The following is a 20,068-nucleotide window of genomic DNA, read 5'->3' on the forward strand; positions in this document are numbered from 1 at the left end:
CTGTGTGATCTTTTTCCCTGGTTGTTAAGCAAATACAGCTTCCTCCATTGACTTTGCTTGTCAGAAGCTCCCTAAGAAAGTTGCAAATGGCAATCATGTGACCCTGAGTTGCTGCAACCATAAAAAATACATGCCAGGTGCCTGAATTGGATCACATGACTATGAGGATGCTGTGATGGTCATAAGTGTGAAGACTGGTCATAGGTCACTTTTATCAATAATGTCATAACTTCCAAAGGTTATTAAACAGATGGTTATAAATTGAAGACTACATCTATGAGTATTTCTTTTAATCTGTATCAAAAATTTGGATGGGAAATAGACCTTCTGTTTTGATACTTCATGTAATGAAGAAAGATGCCAAAAAGCATGTCATCACATTTCCACACCTAATATTTTGGATCATCATTTGAGTGAATAATTTTCTTAATCTATTAAAGGCATCTCAGAGTACTTTTATTATTAATTTAAATCTCAACCTTGTCAGTCTATATCATGCATGTGTGTATATATATATGTGTGTGTCTGTGTGTTTGTGTGTGTGTCTATATTCGAAGCCACACAACACAGTTTATTAATAACTACTAATAAATAGCATTTTGAATTACGTGCACATTGTAATTTAGTATCAACATTAGCAACTTGTAATATAACACTTCACAATACATGCAGAAACATTTATTGCATGTATGACACAAATGTTGCATTGGGTTAGCTATATAAGCATCCTGTTATAATATGCATACTACTTTCGTGGTCAATTGACTAGGAAGGCACTATGCATATTATTATACATAGGATATCTGTCTACCTATCATTTTCTCTTTATCATCTATCATTTTATAATTGTAAAAAATAGCTGAGTAGCAGCAAAAGAAATGAGAGAAAACTTCAAATTATTGTTAAAATCCAAAGAGTTCTGATATTTGCAAAATAGAATTTATATTTAGCAACCTGTCACTGCTACAAGAATTATTTTTTTTACAATAGAATAAGCTTTTAAAATTTGTACATTTATTCTGGATTTTTGTTTTTGAAGATTATGACAACGAGGAGATTTTGACTTATGAAGAAATGTCACTTTATCACCAGCCAGCAAATAGGAAACGACCTATTGTCCTGATTGGTCCCCAGAACTGTGGTCAAAATGAACTGTGGCAAAGATTAATGAATAATGAAGCTGACCGATTTGCTTCAGCAGTTCCTCGTAAGTTGAAATTATGGGCATCTCTCTGTTCTATTTCTTAACATGTCATTTTCTAGCTCACTACACTCGACATATAGTGGTATTGAGGGAAGATGCTTTAGTCTAATCTTACATAGTTGTGTATTTGTTATTATATATGTGATTAATAAACATGAAGTCATCTCATTCAAAAAAACTTCACATTACCAATTTAGTTATTTTTCATTTTTTTAAGAATGTTTGTTTCAATAATTTCAATTGCATGTGACATTTTCTGCATCCTGTGTTCAGCAGTGTTCTTAATTCAGCTGCGTGTTTGGAAGTGTGTTATATATAACAATATATGTCATATGTTACAACACGTAACAATTTTTGAACTCATTTAAAGAATTGTAGTCTTTTGAATATAAAACTAAAAGTTCTTAATTTAGCTCAAGGACGCTTGACTGAAAAATAGTTTTTGCAGTTCTTTTTCATAAAGACTTAAAAATTGATACATTATAATACTATTTATGTACCTTCTTACTCAAGATTTATTAAGTCCGCTTAAGTCCGATTTATTAAGTCTGATCTTTTTTAGATACAACACGAAATAGGAGGGACAATGAAGTAGCTGCCAGGGATTATCATTTTGTATCACGGCAAGTATTTGAGACGGATATTACAGCAGGAAAGTTTATTGAGCATGGTGAATTTGAGAAGAATCTGTATGGTACCAGCATAGACTCTGTCCGGCAGGTGATCAATTCTGGAAAGATATGTCTCTTAAATCTTCATACACAGGTAATGACATAGGTTTTGGACTCTAAAGTTTTAAATTTTGTTTGTTTGTTTATGTCCCTGCTATTTTTACAAATAGTTCAAGGTGGAGAACCTATCCAGCACACTTTCTTTCTCCTATTTTCCCCACAACAATCCTGTGAGGTGGGTTGGACTGAGAGGGAGTGACTGGCCCAAGTTCACCCAGCCAGCTTTCATGGTTAAGGCGGGACAAATTCATAGTCTTTCTAAGCTGGTGCCTTAAGCTTTAGACCAAACAGCTTCAGACTATTTTTGATTAAACTTTATTGTACTGCGATGATTGATAACCATGAAATGCTTTCTGCTTTGTTAAGAAATTTAAACATTAGCTGTATATTAGCTGCATTTAAGGCTAAGTTGTATTAAGAATCAATTTATGTGGCAGTAATGCTGAAAAACTTAATAGTTGAACCACAGGTGGAATTCAAATAATTTAACAACCGGTTCTCTGCCCTAATGACCGACTGGATGGGCGTGGTGAGCTTCATTGGTCTCACCCTTAGGAAATTTCTCCTTAGTCCAACTCACAATAAACACTTCCAATATTTAGAATAGAATAGAATACGCTAATATTAAGAAGACTAGTCCTGAATTCAGTTGCCCAAATCCAGTTCCTGTTTCCAATTTGTATCATGTTATGACTAATCTTTGATAGTTTCATTTTGTTTGGTATGGATATTAATAGCACAAATTTGATTTTTACATTAGTCATTGAAGAGTTTACGAAATTCAGACTTGAAACCATATATTATCTTCATTGCACCTCCTTCACAAGAACGGCTTCGTGCATTGCTGGCCAAAGAAGGCAAAACTCCAAAGGTAATATTAATGTTTTCAACTGTGTTGTTTAAATTTTTGGAAAACTCTATCATTGTAATGTATATCATTATATGTTTTCAGCCTTGTTATATTTTCCAGTAACATCCCAATTTACTTCCTTATGGCTGAGTGCCCTTGTCACATTAGTAATATTTAAAGAGGGAAATTATATAGTTATGTTGTAACCTACTAGTGAAATTATATGCTTATGTTCTAATCTACTAGCGCAACTAGAGTTTAGTTCTAACTTAATCGATTTCCCTTTTCTGTTAATGATCTCGTGGTTAACAAAATAATTTCCCCTAGTTCTTAAAGTTAGCCTAAATTTGTATAGTGACTTCTACTAGGTTAATAGGGAGGTAAATTTAATAAAAGCAAGGAGAAAACAAAGATAGACTTCTTTGGACTCCCCCTCACAAATTTCCACTGTTTGTTAAAACTTGTAAGAAATGATTTGGATTAAAAATAAAAAATAAAATCAGTAGTTTTTATCCTAACATTTGTCTGCCTTGTATATTCCTTTCTCTTATGTAGATGAGTTCTGTTTTTTTATAAAGCAAGATAAATATTACTGATATAGGATATTTTTTCCATTTCAATTTCAGCCAGAAGAACTAAGAGAAATCATAGAGAAAACCAGAGAAATGGAGCAAAATAATGGCCATTACTTCGATACAGCGATTGTGAATTCTGATATTGACAAAGCATATCAAGAATTGCTTCGTTTAATTAACAAACTTGATACAGAACCTCAGTGGGTTCCATCCTCTTGGCTGCGATGAAAACAGAGCCACGCCAATGAAGAAAGGGTTTTGCCAATTGCATCCTTTTCATCCTTACTAATTTGTTTAATCCTCAAATCCAACTATGTTGCTGTGATTGTAGAATGTCTGGCTTTCTCTACTTCTAATTAGACACAGTGTGAACAAGCCACATTTTAATTATTTAAAAAGGTTTTTCTAACAGCTTCTTTTTGTCTAGACTAGAGTTTTGGTCTTCAAGCAAGTATATTTATACAGTCCATGATCATTATTAATATAGGTTACTTTACACTGGTAACTTAATGATCTAATGAAAATATTGTAGCTCTCAAAAATACCTTTAGGAAACATTGGATGGATGAAATAATCAAGAAGAAAAAGGAACTAATCTGCACATTTTCTTCTTCATAGTATAAAGGGGCCACTAATATGGAGTTGTCCTTAGGCTTGAATTTTTTTAAATTTTAAATTTAATTTTAATTTTTTAAATTAAACATTCCTTTATCCAATAGCACTGTAATTTTTTTAAAATATGTATAATGTAAATAATTAAACATTTTTTTGTCTTTAGATACTTTGTAAATCAGATTGATAGCTTATTAAATGAGATTCCACTAAAGGTGAATTCTATGTATAAGTCAATATTTGAGATGTGATATTTTTATGGATTTTCCCCCTTTTGTCTACATCACTTGATTGGAAGCCACTGGTATCCCAAAGAACTATGGAGCATTTTAGAAGGGAAGCTATATTTTTATGACAATTCTTATATGGATTTTTTACAAGGCTTTGCTTCCTTACAATGTAAAATTGTTTTCATAAACAAACAAATGAAAACTAGAGTTGGGAATAGTGAATATTAGCATATATTCTTGTATTTTTATATGTAGGTACAAGACATCTCATGGCTGTTGGAATTAGTATTAAGTAATCGGGTTATAGCCCTGGAACAGTAACATAATATGGATGTTAGGAACTTGTCTTATTCTCTTTTCTAGAAATCCCTACTGAAAAGGTCCATTGGGTAAATATTGGCGGCTTCTCCAGTAATAGCTGTTTTGGAAATAGATTAGTTTTGTTACTTTATTGTTCATGGCACCCTTGAATGTGAATATTAATAAATGTTTTTCTCAACCATAGCTTTTATTTTTATATACTGTCTTACACTGGAATTACTTCAATGTGTAGTTGAATAAGTGAAGTATTAGCTATTTCTTTATGTTATTTCATTTCCCCCCTCATAATATATGAAATAGAAAAGAACTCAGCAAGAATAATACTTTTTTATTCATTGTTGAACATGCTTTATGGCATGTAGCAACTGTTTGGAAAAACTAGCTTAAGAACTGAAATTGTTCAGTATTATAAGCATCCCTCAGCAAGCAAGAAAAGAGGAAAAAATAAAAAATGGAAATATAAAACAGTTCCCTCCCATTCAAATTCTGTTATTCTTATATTTATAAACTGATGGTAAAATAATCACCTAGTAATGTGCCTCATCCAGTAAAGCCTTTGGAATAATTCCTGAGACATAAATATGCATCTTGAACATTTAAAGCATAATTAAGTTTGTAGACCAGGCATACAACTTTGAACATGTATGTCCTGTTCTTCATAACTATTGTTGCAAAATGACCATATTTCAATTACTCTATGCTAATCTTGGAAAAATTTAACAAGGATAGTCTTGGATAGGAAATAATCAGAAAAAGATTAAACTGAGAAGTTGAAAAAGGCAGGGAAACATTTTAGTTTTTGTTTCTAAGAATATTTCAAGCAAAGGTCTATGAAATCACCCAGAATCAAGCACAATTTAAAACAAAGTATTAGGATGAAATGATTGCATTGTGGATAGTAAAATCTGTATTTGATTTTTTTTTGCAATAGGTGTAACATTTACATGTACGTAGAATACCAACCTACAACTTTTTTCACTATCATACTTGAATTCTGGTATAATCCAGGAGCAATGAATTCTGCTATAATTCTGGAGCAATAGATAAATTAATTATATTGATGTGACACAGCAGTGAGTGTATTACATATTAAGATGCACAAAACAATCCCTTTGTTACGTTTTTGTTGCCCTTTTAATATCTAAGAATCTAGAGTTTGCTGAACAGAGAAATTACTAAATATTAGATGGGTTTTAAAAGACTACAGAAAATATTTACGGCAGTTAAACAGATGCAACAAAGCCAAATAATGGTATTAAGATTGTTAAAATTGTATTTTATAGATCAGTTGGTAGTAACAAATTTATTCCTTTATTCTGCTGCTGAAAGCATGCATTTTGAAGTCTTTCAAAATGCATGATGATTAGAAAAAAATAGAGACATTGATTACTATTTAAGTGTTTTGCTATATGCTGAATGAGTGTACTGGATTTTTCTTGGCTATTGAAACAGGAACATTTTTAATCAAGTAAACATTATTTCATTGGCATGAATGTAACCATGTCTAATAAGGACAATAAGAGGCTTGTAAGGTAACTGTGACAATGCACCAATGCTGTAAACTGTATGCTAATGTAAACATGTATATTTCCTGACTTCAAGTAAATGTTAACTGTTAATATATTTTTATTTTAGTGGCTTATTACAAAATATTGTAATAAAGATGAGTGTATGGAATGAATTATAAAAACTGCAATGCAGTCTGTTGTGATAAATATCACCAGCATTGTTCCAAATATTCTTATACCAGCTTGGTGCTTCCAGATATATTTGGGGCTACAGGTCCCAGAATTCCTGGGCAGCATAGCCAAGATAAAGAATTCTGGAATTGCAGTCATAAGAGATATGGGAAGTACTAGATCGGTGAAGGCTGATTATGGGAAGTTTTGCTATTCGGACTCTGCATGCTTTGGTGACTCCAAATTCCCTTTTGTGAACATAACATCCCTGTTTTATTAAAGTGTTTCAGGTTTTTCTGGCAAACCTGAAAAAAAGATTGGTCACTACTTAAAAGAATCTGCTTATTAAAAATTAGTGAAATTCTTAAAGCAGTTACCTTTTATTCAGGCTCCTATAGAAGCTGGATAAAGCTCAGGTTGTTTTAAGAGAGAATAGGGAAGTGTTGTATTCATACAGGCCTCAAGCACTTTTAAAGTGCAGTTACTGTACCCCTCTCAGCTATCATTGAATTTAACCATGTACAAAATTATTTCCACTGACATTATCCAGACTTGTTCCAAGGAGTCCCCAAACTCTGGAGTGCCCACGGAGTTACCAGTTGTGGAAGAATGTGTTCTACCAATGGTATCTCTTCAGCTGGCAGATGAAATTGGATATCACCTATTGCAGAGATGTAATGGCATTTCCTATAGCCACAATGTACTATGGAGACAAAAGCCACCTGATTTTTATACTTGCTTGAAGTTCTTTCACTATTCAAGTGCATCAGTCCAATTTACTTTTTTCTAATGATTCAATAGGAAACTATCTTGGCACAAGTCATTATCTGTGAGAGTACAATTCAGATCCATCAGATTAGCAAACTGGGGCATGATAACCAATATTCTCTATGCATTGTCCGCCCTCCACCTTTGCAGAAAAAGGTAAGTTAGTAGAAATTACTAACTACACAGGTGATTCTCAATGGTAATTTCTTCCATATGTTATGTTTGCCCAAAAGTATTTAAATAAAAACTCTTAATCCTTGAGTAAGTTTGAGAATATTTTCAACCTGATTTAACAGCTCAAATGCAGCTTGTAACAACCTTATGACAAGTAAGGTACGGACTAAACAAATGAAACTTGAATATTGTGTGTTAAATTGTGAAGGTTTTTCACTGTCCTCTGAGAAAGAATTAGCAAATCTTGCACCATTTATTTGCTTACCAAAAATAAAGTTCACTTCTTTCTTACTTTGCATTGAGTTATGTTTTGCATACATGAGAGCCTTATGCAAATTTGTAAATTTGCCTTTAGAGGGAAGGGGAACAGCAAGAGTTCACATTTCTATTTGTCCCATGCAATTATTTATTTTCAATCAAGAAATTCTTGTTTCTTAAACTCTTAAATGTTTGTTACCCTTCTTGCATTTTCCTCCATTGCTTCTCTTCTGATATATATTTCACAGACTGGTTACTAGTGTGTATCCAAAAATAAAGCAGAAGCAGAAGATCTATAAAGACAGGATTTTCCACTAGTCAGTCTGATATCAGCATACATACAAATACTCTTCCCCAATTGGGACTTCAGCTAAATAGGAAATCATGACTGTGCTTTCCACTGGAAAGAAACCAGACTACTCAGTTTCACACCTTCAAATTTCGTTTAACTAATTACCCCTTCCTCCCTTTGGAATGCCCCAATACCTGCTTACTTGCACTCATCAAAAGCAAATGCAATTATGCTGCAGCCTGCCACAGGCATCTAGCTGACATTATCTTGAAATTTCTTTCTCTCCAATCTCGATAGGGAAGGGACTCAAGGAAAAAGAGATTGTCTACTAAATTAACTTTTTTTTCTTCCCATCTCCCTTGTATAATAGATTGGAGATAAAGGGATTTCAAGATAGAATTGTAACAGGCCGCCAATGCAATCACATTGCTTTCAATGCGTATAAGAGCAAACAAATTACTTTTTGGTAATCCATTTTTATCCAATTAATCTGTTCTGCACTGTACTGACTAGTGACGATCACTTAGACTTTCAATTAAATGGGGTGATACTGTTTGAACTGTTAAGTCAAGAGCTACATGATACCAAAGAAGACAACTAGCACCCGATGCAGGCTGAAGCAGCCATTGGTTTCTGGCTGATGAATGAGGGGTGGCAATGGTAAACCACCCAAGAGACTTTTAGGACCACACTCTTGAGAATCACTCACTCAAAGGAAGTTTGACAAACACCTATAAGCTTCATTTAGCCACATTTCTTTATTGATTTTACAGTACAATCAATTGATATACAATTTAAAATGAATGTTTCTTCTTTAGTGAAAAAAATAATTCCAAGTTAAGAATTTCTGAAATGCTCACTAGTCTCTATCTGTGACCATGAATAAAAAATATTACAAGAATTTGGCAGTACACAGGGAAACTATACCAAAGGAATGAAGACAGATAGGAAATGGAAATGGATCCTGCTTCATGCAAGTAGTTAAATTAAACAGCGATTTTCCACAACAAGAACATTCCTGGTCTGGAGTGGAATATTCAAGCTAATACATCAAAGAAAGAACTTCATAAATAAGGTCCACAGATTAGCACGGCTTTTAGATTTCAGTCACAACTTTATATCCATAGCTATTCAAAGAGAAGATCCTCATCTTTTTCTTCTGCAAGCAAATTAGCAGGTTCTTGCGCTCCAGCTCCAAGAGCCTTCCGTGATTCTTGCAATTTTTCATTCTTCTCTTTCAGTATCTTTTTCTTTTCTTGGATCTTCTTTAACCTGGGAGGCATATGAGATCAACTTTAGTGATTTTGTTATTCATCCTTTTAGAATGGAAATGTAAGAAAATTACAATATTACCCAAAGTCCCCTCCCTCCCCATTTACAGAAAGGATGGGAAAAATAACTTAAAAGTTATTTTCAACTGGAATGTGGATTCTTATTTATTGTAATGGCCAGGAATACATTGAAGGAGGAGGAAAGGAGGCTATCAAGGTACACAGGAATCTAATCTTGGGTTATTTCGCTTGGATTACATGTAAATATCATTCACATTATCCACCTTAGAAACAATGAAGGTATCCCTTAGTTAATCTGGCTTAGTCTGTTCCAAACAAAGCTTTGAATTACATAGTCTGCTTTACCTACGCAAAATTAACTGAGTAGGAATGACCAACTTTCTCAAAGGCAAACTGTTTTCAATGATTAACTAACTCAAAAGACAGCTTTCAAAAAAAAATACTATAGAAGCCATCACAGTACTGAGATATGCCATAAATAGTTTGCAGTAATAATTTTTGCATTGTAATACCCAACTACTTAAAAATCACCCTATATACCATCCAAAGTGTCCACTAAAATCAGTTGGAAAGGCTGTGCTCAGATTTTGGTTCACAATGTAGTTAGGAGTAGGGTCCTCTCATTAATGGCACCCCAATCATGGACCTTGTAATCCCTTACATGTGTCAGAAAAAGGAGTTGTCCTTAAAATCTAGTCTCCTGGATTAGATTTTAAGGTCAAAGTTGCTGGTCCTCTAGCAGTTCTCAAGGACACCTAGTACATGTAGCAACTTCATGATCACAAAGCCTTGCTCTGAAACTAACCACCTCACAAAACACCCTTCAGTCTCCCAGCAAGTGTTAAGGTAGACACTATGGTGTAGTGTCTTAAGATATTGGATAAGGAACAAGGAGATCCAGGTTCAAATCCACCTCAACCATCACACCTCAGTTAGTGACTTTGACCATGTTGCTTTCACTCCAAGGTTAATTGTTGCCAAAATTGGAGGGTAAAGATGATAAACTCTGGCTTCTACAGGATTTTTAATGCAGGCATTTTTGATGATCTGCACTTTGCATCAGAAATCCAAAAATATTCCTAGATTCAAAATACTCAATATCTAACTTGCTGGCTCACCTGTAAAACTCCTCTCGTTCTCGCTCATCCAACTCGGTTATGATGTAAGACAGTGTACGTTCAATTCTAGGAATAATCACTGCATAAAAGATAGTTGTTACTATCACACACAATTTTAAAAGAAGAGCTTGTGCTATGTGGGATATGAAAGCTTATACAAGTAGTCTTCAATTTACGATCAATCCCTTAACAGTTCAAAGTTATGGCAGATTTCCAAACAGCTACTAATGACCCATCTTTGAAATTACAACTGCTGCCTCCCCTGGTCACTGCATTTCAGGCACATGGCTCACATTCACAGCCAGTTTGCAGTAAACCATAGTGACGGTATTTTGGCAGTTTCCAGCAAACAATACCCATTTGGAAGAATAAATTTGCTTAACGATCACATGATTTGCTATAGAGCATGTTATTCATTTAATAACTATAATCATGGTGTAAAAACAGTTGTAGAATTAAGTCCAGTAACAACTACAACTTAAGACTGAAAAGGTTCCTTTGTGATCTAAGCTGAGGACTATGTGTACGTAAATTTCTTCTTTTCCTGGGCGCTGCTCTAGAGAGTCTAAGCATGGGTTAAATACAGCCAATCTGCCCAGGACTGAATTGAAACTTTAAGCCACGCCTTTGGTGCCGACTAGGCTTCAGATTTTCAGCTAAGACGTGCTTCCAGTTTCTCTTCATTCCTAATTGGCTGCTTGGACTCTCTAACTTTCTATTTACTTCAAAAAGATTCTATTCTACTTCCTGATTATTGGAGCAGGCTTGTTGAGTCTTCCTTGAATTTAATTCCCTGGTTCTCGCCAATTTCAGCCTCTCTGGTGTCCTGGGTTCGCTGGGGCACCGTGAGGCTGCAGGCAGCTGTTGGGGAAGGCACATAGGTCGGAGTGCCGACGCCAGCGCAATCGCAGTGATCCCGCTGCAATTATATCCCCGCTGAGCCCTCCGTTGCTGCTGACCGTTCTTCTGAGTGAACCGGATGTTGGCACGGAGCCTCAGAGCTCTCCGGTGTAGGCGGGTGGCCATTTTAGATGGGTCCCATGTGGTGGTGGCCATTTTGAGAAGGTAAAAGTTCCAGCCACCATTTTGTTGACCTACTTTTGACGTGAAAAGCAGCTACAGCAGCCTGTTTGCCTGTCTCTTGCAGGTCGCCGCTAGAAGCCTCCTGTCCGGACTTCTGGCAGGTTTACCTACTCACAGCTGCTCCATCACAGCTGAGGGCAGCAGCGGAGGTTGGTGGCCCACATGGTCGTGCCCCACATTAATTAACGTGCGTGAGTGCTGGGAGCTTGGAGCTCGCACCATTCTCCTTCACAATCAAAGGACTGTTGAGCTTTGCTTGCCCTTGCCTTCAGTGCCTCTGCACCAGAGCGCTAAGGCTGTTTGTCTGAGGTGGTGAGTGGGGGAAAGTTTCCTTTCAGGCCTTATATCCCCACATTTAATCATGGCAGACAGGGCCCTTGAGGAACAGCAGGTTGGTCCTTCCACCAGCAGGGCCTGTACCAGACAGGCTGGCAAGGCAGCCAGGGAGGCCTTCAGAGCAAGCAAGCCTTACTCTAGGCAAGGGACTAAGCAGCGTTCGGGCCTAGACAGAGATGCCATTTTTCTAGGGGTCATCTACAGGCCCAGACAGGCAGGCCTGCTTCCCTTGGGGATCACTCGCTCAGGGTTCAACCTGGTCAGGATCTTCCAATGTTAGAGAGTGAGAATGAAGGCCAGGAATTCTCCTCTGGTGATTCCATTGCAATGGCAGGCTCCCCTGGGCCTTCTTTGGCCGATCGAGCAGACCTTTTTGCATGTCAGTCTGATCTGGAGGAGGAGCCAGTCACAGTGGGGACATTAAAACTCTGATACTATGAAACATATCAGGGAACAATGCCTGTCTAATGATTCAGGGAGTGAGTAGATACCAATTGTGCTACCAGCACATAAATGACCCACAGCTTTCCATATCATCACGTTTTACTTACCGTGTTCAATAGCATTCACACGCCTGTTTGTTATCTTGATTGCTTCATCCAGAGTAACAAATGATGTCTATAAAAGCAAATGAGATGGAGTGGAAAATAAGATATTATCATGATTAACAGTGATAGATTGGCTTTCAGAAATTTAGCTCCAGACAAACCAAAGGTATGTTCCTAAAAACTGGTACAATACCAACATAGTCACTCGCCTGGCATTTCACATATAAAGAGGAAAATGATTCTGTATACTTGGGTCCCGTTTGTTTAAATTCATAGGCACATTTCTTTAAATGAAGGGACAGGTATCAAATGACCTCATACACAGTCTCTCCTTTCCCAAATGTCATTACCAATGATATCTAAATGGTGCAGAAGTGTGTTCTTAGAACGTTTGCCCACTCCAATCTTCCAATCCCTACGGCCCTTCAACCAGAATGACCAGGGAGTCAGATCATGAGAAATGTAGTTTAAAACATCAAAAAGGAAAATAGTTTGCCTACTCGTCTGTAGTTCATAACTTTACAAAGGCTTGGAGAAGAGATTATGCCATGTGGAACTCTACTCAAATATGCAAAAGAATGGCCTATAGCAGTGATGGGCAACCTTTTTGGCGTGGTGTGTCAAAAATCGGCAAAAAATCGAGCATAACTCGCGTTGTGTGTCACTTCGACAAAAACATAATTTTGCGCAATTTATAGTTTAAACTACAAAAATGTATAATTGCAATATATAATTGTATTTAATAAACCAAAAACAAATTATTTAACATACCTGCTTAGTAACTTCTTTCATCCTCACTTTTTTCCAAGAGCTGGGAATGATTAGTTTCAAAATGTCTATTTATATTCCACGTTCTGCTTACTACCGTTTCAGTACATAGAACGCAAAATGATCTGCCATTTTTTTCTATAATGCCATACATCTCGCTCCATGTCTCTTGAAAGGGTCGGCCACTGCCACTACCACTCCCTTTACTTAACCTTTGTTTTTTATTTTTTGGGTGCTCCATCAGTGGGCCAGTGACAGCAGATAGAATTATAGATAGCCAATTAGGGGTTAACTAGCCTAACAAGCTAACACAACCTCCCCCTCACTTATCTCAGTTATTGTGGGCAATTACAAGTCCATGGCACCCCAATAGTTGCTGCTAATGGCGCTCACAGTTCCCGTTGGCACTCCGCTGTTCCCTGCTGTGGTGCGGTCGTAACCGACAGTCCCAGGAGTAGACTCTCTGTGCCGGCCTGACTGGAGAGAGGCGCGCACTGTTCCCGCGCTCCTCTCCTGCGGGTCCTCCCTCGCCGCGCTGATGACGTGTGTGCGCACGGCACGCACGCCTTACCAGCAGCCCCTGCACTCAGAAAGGGGCGGCGGCGATACAGTAAGTGAGTGTGGGCGGGGGAGATCACACGTCCCGCCCCCCCGTTCCTCCAGCACAGATTCTTTCATCCTCGGCGGCCGTGCAGGAGCCGAGGATGAATCGCATGAAATCCTGTGCGTGTCACCCTAAATGGCTACGCGTGTCAGCACTGACACGCGTGTCATAGGTTCGCCATCACTGGCCTATAGAGTGCTCTTAACATATCTCAGGAAGAGTCTATGCATCCACAAAATAGATAAAGTTACAGGCTTGTTCCAAAGACAAGGCAATATAGCAGGAAGCCAGATACAACAGATTTGTAATTTGTGCAATGAACTATGCCTGGGCCAGAGGAAACTGGTGGAGGTCCGTAGCAGTTTTGATGCGCAAATCGGTCATCTGACCTCGTTATAGGGACAACATACTGATCAAAGTTGTTCCCTTCGAATTTCCCTCAGGATAACTGGTGCTCACAGGAGGCTGCAGACAAAAGCCTGGGGACACAGTGAAAATGAGGGCCGGCATGCCAGCCAAGGTGGGATCCCATCCCATTGGAGAGGTGGAGTGTGAGCGCGCATACTAGGACCTGAAAGATGATGAACTATGTGCAATGGTCAGATAGGCAGTCTTTTGAAAATCAAGCCTAAATGTTGCAATCTGTTTTTCTCATTAAATTAAAGCCTTTACTATTACCAGCACTAATGAAACCAGCACCATTAAAACATTGCCATTTTAGCTTGGATATTGCATGTGGCTTCTTGTGTCATTTAACTTGGAAAGAACTGCTGTTAGATATACTTGAAAATACAGTATTAAATAAGACCCTAATGAAAATAGTTGGCAGTTCAGATCATCCCTTGAATGATCATCCACCAAGTGAAGATTTCAAATGTCTTTTTGACAGCATTCTGTCTCCACCTACCTGAAGGGAAGCTAGTTCTACAAGGAGTTCTACTGCTTTGGCATAGTTCCTTTTCAGCTTGGCCAGCTGTTCACCGCCTCTGGCTAAACCAGTCAACTCATAACCTAAATAATACATTTAGATGATTAGCTAATTCATTAAAGTTTCAATAAACTTTTAAGCCAAAAGAAGACATTACAGAAAGAGATTAATTATATGGAGGGAAAGTGTCAACTGACTCATTTTTCTTGCTAGCAATAATATAAGAATAAATTTAATAAGCCATTCTTACTAAATAATTTTCACTAAAATCTAATAAATTTAGAATTTAGTAAGCAAGTTGCATAAAAGCTATTTTAATTAAATAAATGAAATATAAACAAATAAAGTTTAATACTGACTTTTCTGGGAAATTACCAACATTTGGGATTATAACTAAAAAGTATCAGATGCTTCAATAGATGATCAGAAAGTCTCAAATATCTCTTATTTCCTTTTACTTGTTTACCTTCCTCCAGAACTTAAAATCTCCTTGGTTATGTAAAAACTAAATAAACATTTTTTTCTTACAAATAAATTTTAAAACCTGGGATTATTGTTATTTAGTAAGATATGTCATAAGAATCAGAAATTTTAGTAGAGTTTATTGATAACACACCAATTTAAAAAAATACAAACTTACTATCTCCTCCTTCTTGGTAATGCTCAAAAACTGGCAAAGTCACACCTGTAAAAAGCCATACAACAACAGATTGTAAAAAGTACACTTTTTCCCAACTTCCATTCCAGTCATCATCCAGTTCTCTCCAGTGATTCCAAACTGAATTCTATAGGAGACATAATTGCTTGGCCCAGTGATGGCCTGCAGTGAGCATTTAGCCAGTGTTTCCCAACCTCGGCAAGTTTAACATATGTGGACTTCAACTCTCAGAATTCCAAACCAGCATTTTAAATTGTGCTTAAAATAATAGGACAGCTTGATCTAAGACACTGTTTCTTAGCCTCAGCACTCTGAAAATGTGCGCACTTCAACTCCAGTCCTGATTGGAGAATTCTGGGTCTTGAAGTCCACAAACCTTCAAGGCACCAAGACTGAGAAACAGTCTTCTATATGACTCACCTGCTACATTGTCTCTTTTAGCTCTGATCTTGACTTGAGCTTTGTTCACATTCTGAATCACAGTAGTACTACAGGGGGGAAAAAGAAATTTTAATTTGCATAGCTACACAACAGATTTCCCTAAATGCACTAAAGGTGCATTAAAATTATTTGCCAAAAGATTTTCACCATATTGTATCAGTTTTAACTAACTAACTAATGTAGAACTTTAAAAACAGAGAACTTAATGCTAGCATGTCTGACAAAAATGCATGTCTTATTACTCAATGATTATTTCTTACTGATAAAACTAATTCACATAAAATCTAGAAAAGATCAAAAATAGCAAGTGTAGTTTTTTCAGATATTAAAAATCAAATTGATGGTGAAAACTGCAGAAATGTTTAAGGATTATGTGGTATTTTTATAACAAAAATGACAGAATGAACTAACCTGAAAAATCAACACAGTTCCGTTTATAAAGTGGATTTCTATAACTTTTTTTCATGGTAATATAGGCAAACTTAATTTTCAAGATGGTGACCACAACAAACCATGACTGTCAGTTCATCATGTTTGCTGAATGTGTTTTAAAGTATGGATGAACAACATAAAGCTCAACCACAGACCATGAAAGTCCTGCTAATGTTCCTTCGATGTAGCAGGAAACAGAACACTATTTCCAATCACCATTAATAGCCAGGAATCAAATAACTGAACCTTGACATCAATTATTTCCTGCTGTTAATAGGCAATCTGCAGTAGTACAGTGGAAGCTGGGAAGAGGTGAGAAAATATGGTGTATATATAAGCTTAAGCAGCATTTGTGTATGAATGTTTGAATATATAAACATGTTGCATGTAGGAAATCTGAATCATAATAGGGAAAACTCTGCAGCCCAAAAGTAAACACTGCCTGCCTTGTTAGAAAATAGCCACAATTCTGCTAGCCAATAATTTTCACAAATTCAAACTCCTCACTATTTTTGTTTTGCCCCGTTTTTCTTAAATCCTATTCTGAAATAATTCTTCTTACGAGTGTACTTATTTCATTCTTTCTTAAAGCATCTGCTACAGAATGTTCTACTCCCTCATAATTCCATTTACAAACGCCAAAGTTCACAGATTCATTTTTCAAGATAGGGCTGGTACCCCAAAAGTGCTTTTTCAAGAGGCAATTGGACTTTCTCTTTTTTCTTTGAAGATGTTTCATTTTCTGGTTTCCCTGGGAAGCAAAACATCTTCAACCCTCGCCCCCGCCCCCAGAAAGTCCAGTTGCCCCTTGAAAAAGGACCTTTGGGACAACCATGATCTGGATGGCATAGGCATATATAGGCATAGGGCTGGCATCTCATATGGACTTCCTTCACCCAAGTTTATTAGTTTCACCTAAAATCTCCAGCTGTGAATTTTGCTTCAGCAAGGGAAAAAGCAGCTTCTCTCATCACTTCACCCATCAACATCTTAGTCTGCAAGCATAACAGAAAAGAAGAGCTTGTGAACTCAACATAAAAAGTACAATGATAAATGTTAGTAAGAACAAAAATAGTTTAATAATATTAAGTTTAAGAATAAAGCAAAGCAAAACTCCTTACCTCAATAATTTTCTTCAAAATCTGTCGGAATCGTAAAGTCAATGCATCTGATTTTTTTTTCAATAGGTTGCGACCAGTCTGGGCTCCTTTCAAACGGGCTTTCATTATAGTCTGAGCCCTATTGAAATCAGAAAAAGTGAGACTTTTTATTCTATCATTTGAGATGGATGCCTCTGAAAATAAGCCACAATATTCTGTAGCACATAGAAACTGAGAGTGCATTTAGAACGCAAGCCTGGGGGCAGCATCCTTTGCTTAAAATAAATACACTATTAAGTATACCTGGGTAAGCAAGCATGGAATTGCAGTCTTAATTACAATTCCAGAATATTTGCAGGGGAATAAACTCCAAATTAGCAATGAAGGAAAATTCTTTTGTAAGGAGATTATAGAAAAGTTAGAAGTGCTGACAGGAGAATTTTCAGAATAGGAATGATCTTTCCATCATATGAATAAATTTCTCAGCAAAGACATATTTGGCATTATTTCTTTACTATCATTCAGAGCAAGACAAATAAGATCTAAATCATTTATAATTCAGGAGACTAAGAATGGTAATATAACACATGGTGAAATTTGTTCTTGGAAATTAGTATATAATAAGTCACATGCAACGTCTGGGCTTCCACACTTCCCCAATCACCTAGAGGTTAGACACTACTGGTTTTCCACATGCTTCAAGTTTCCAATGAATTCAAAATATCACTAGTTTACTAATTGTCTGTACCCAAATCTACTGAAGAAAAATAATTAGTACCCTAACAGTAAACTATAATTGGGGTGGGTATAAGTACTGTCCAAGGAGAATTAATGTAGTTTCTTTTACGAGTTTTAATAAGTTGAAAGCAAGTTCAAGAACAGAAGTGTACCTTTTAAAAGAAGGCAAAATAGAGATTTCATATTCTTGTACCAGCTAGTTTTTACCACTGCCTACTTAGCAGACTGATATACGTACTAGCTAGAACAAGATTTTGTGTGTGATTTTTCAACATCATTCTGTTTGCTGTCAACAGTGTCTTCCACTAGTCTATTCTATAAATGTACTGTAAGTATGGCTGATCTATGCAAGATTTATGCCAATAGGAATATTTTCTTATGGACATGTCTCAGCACTGTTCATATACGTTTAATTGTCTTCCTCACAGCAAAATGTTTTTATAATCCATATCTCTCTCAGTTATGGAGTTGGGCAGTGAAGAAGTAAATAATAATGACATTTTCTACTGGACCTTACATTTTTTAAAAGGAGAAAAGTATTTCTTTCTCTAAATAATAAAATATTACTGAAAACTTAAAAGTTTACTAAACAGATAGCACATATGAATTAAAAATCTTGAAAGATCAAAACTTCCATTAATAAATAGATATGACTCTATTACTGGTATAGGCACAAGATTATAACTAATAGAAATATTGTAAGATTACCTACATATCTGATTTTGAGTAATATAATTTGGTGGACAGTATAATGCAAAAATATAAAATTAGTAGAATTGTTTTTTAAAACACGACAGAATTGGACTACATGAAATTCCCTCAAAGTAGCTGTCAAATCTTTTTTACATACATTAGATTACATGCAATCTGTAAACATAATCTGTGAACTTTATTTTAAGATACACTGGTGGATTAACCATCACCTTGAAATGATGATGAAGGCAGACACAACTATATAGTATTAGGTGTTTTTTTAAAAAACTTCAGAATTACTATCATCCTTCTTATTATTATGAACATTTTAGAGTACTACTTTTGAGATTTTTCTCTCCCATGCCAACCCTTTCTGGCAAGGTCATACTTTATTCCTATATTCCACACATTAGAAAGGAAGCAAAGCAAAGCTGAATTGTCCTTTCAACAAATGCCCTTGCCCTGAAAATGTTCACATTCAATGACAACAATCCTGTTCCATACAAAGTCATTTTCACGACCATACAACAAGGCATTTATTTTTATGACAACACGATGTATGTATTTTTCACTTCTTCATTTTCTTTAACCTGTTTATTCTGTTTTGCTCCTAACTGAGAGGAGGGGGGGGCGGAGAAGTGTCGAGGAGGACACTGAGAAATATTCTTCTTCCAAGGACTCACTGAAGATCAACATTTACTCTCTTTCTGCAGATTTTGAATGGAGGCTGAAAGATCGTCCCCCAGCTTCCAATATTTTATTTATTTAGTTAGTTTGTCACTCATGTACAAGATAACAGGAATAAGAATAAACATGAACACAGGAAATGGGTACAAATAAATGGGGACAGTAGGACAGGGACTTTAGGCACACTGATGCGCTTATGCACACCCCTATAAAGGCATGATGATGATGATGATGATGGTGATGATGGTGATGATGGTAATAGCAGCTATGCTGAAATATTGATGCAGGACAAAAATGTCTTATTCTTCACCTACACACATCCCAAAGCCAGTTTTATTTTAGTTCAGCCTTAAATAGTCCAAACGAATTGCCACACCGGGCCGGTTTTTGTAACCAAAGCACAGCGAACCCAGCCATCTCTTCCTGCAAATTCCCTTCCCCACGACCGACCGACCGACCGACCGACCGACACACACACACACACACACACACACACACACACACACACACACGGAGAAAGAGATTTCAAGGGGGGGGGATTCGTGAATTCAGACTGCGCTCAGGAATTAAGAATAAAAGCTCACTGCCCTGCGACAACCCCCCCCCCCGCCGCCGCTCCTCCATCCTCGTCCACGGGACCGGGCAGAAGAAGAGGAAGGCAACTCACATCCGCGAAGGGAAGATTTCGATCCTGTCCTTGCCCGACATCTTGCCAAGATTGAGCGACGGACCGAGCCCACCGGAAAAGTACTTCCTTCTCCCTCTCGGCTAACCAGCCCTATCACGTGACTCCCGCTGGTTACCAAGGGCACCAAGCCCTCCAACTCGGCTTCCCGCGGTTAGCCCCGCCCCTTTTCTCCCCGCGTCCTTGCGCGCGACGCGACGCAGCGTGTCGTTGACGTCAAAAACATAGAGCTAAAAAAAGTCAAGAACTTATAAGGCAGGCGA

At 36.9% G+C, this 20,068-nt stretch overlaps 2 protein-coding genes across 2 annotated transcripts in view; one reads left to right on the forward strand and one right to left on the reverse strand.

Annotated features, from left to right (window-relative positions):
• Nucleotides 1-7,435, forward strand: part of PALS1 (protein associated with LIN7 1, MAGUK p55 family member) — a 50,398-nt gene extending 42,963 nt beyond the window's left edge. Inside the window, exons 11-14 of the mRNA XM_014060222.2 lie at nucleotides 1,040-1,207; nucleotides 1,767-1,969; nucleotides 2,696-2,806; nucleotides 3,412-7,435. Of these exons, the coding sequence (XP_013915697.1) occupies nucleotides 1,040-1,207; nucleotides 1,767-1,969; nucleotides 2,696-2,806; nucleotides 3,412-3,588 (659 nt within the window). The 3' untranslated portion in view covers nucleotides 3,589-7,435. The remainder of the gene's footprint in view (nucleotides 1-1,039; nucleotides 1,208-1,766; nucleotides 1,970-2,695; nucleotides 2,807-3,411) is intronic.
• A 998-nt stretch (nucleotides 7,436-8,433) lies between these two features.
• On the reverse strand, nucleotides 8,434-19,955 carry ATP6V1D (ATPase H+ transporting V1 subunit D). The gene is made up of 9 exons (XM_014060226.2): nucleotides 19,788-19,955; nucleotides 17,024-17,141; nucleotides 16,818-16,897; nucleotides 15,450-15,517; nucleotides 15,012-15,056; nucleotides 14,351-14,454; nucleotides 12,075-12,141; nucleotides 10,105-10,183; nucleotides 8,434-8,966 (listed from the first exon to the last, which is right to left on the reverse strand). The coding sequence occupies exons 1-9, from the start codon at nucleotides 19,826-19,828 to the stop codon at nucleotides 8,822-8,824; spliced, it is 747 nt and encodes a 248-aa protein (XP_013915701.2). The 5' UTR covers nucleotides 19,829-19,955; the 3' UTR covers nucleotides 8,434-8,821.
• Nucleotides 19,956-20,068: the final 113 nt, after the last annotated feature.

Source organism: Thamnophis sirtalis, unplaced genomic scaffold, assembly GCF_051295495.1.
Source record: "Thamnophis sirtalis isolate CommonGarterSnake01/CBP01778 unplaced genomic scaffold, rThaSir2_p1.2 scaffold_1, whole genome shotgun sequence".
NCBI classification, from domain to species: domain Eukaryota; kingdom Metazoa; phylum Chordata; class Lepidosauria; order Squamata; family Natricidae; genus Thamnophis; species Thamnophis sirtalis.

Bases quoted from the DNA above. Each gene is read 5' to 3' on its own strand.
- ATP6V1D (XM_014060226.2), bottom strand. From the start codon at position 19,828: ATGTCGGGCAAGGACAGGATCGAAATCTTCCCTTCGCGGAT. The intron at 15,518-16,817 runs GTGAAACTAATA...TCCCCCCTGTAG, and splicing joins TTCACAGCTGGAGATTTTAG to TACTACTGTGATTCAGAATG. The intron at 12,142-14,350 runs GTAGGTGGAGAC...TTGCTTTTATAG, and splicing joins TAGAACTAGCTTCCCTTCAG to ACATCATTTGTTACTCTGGA.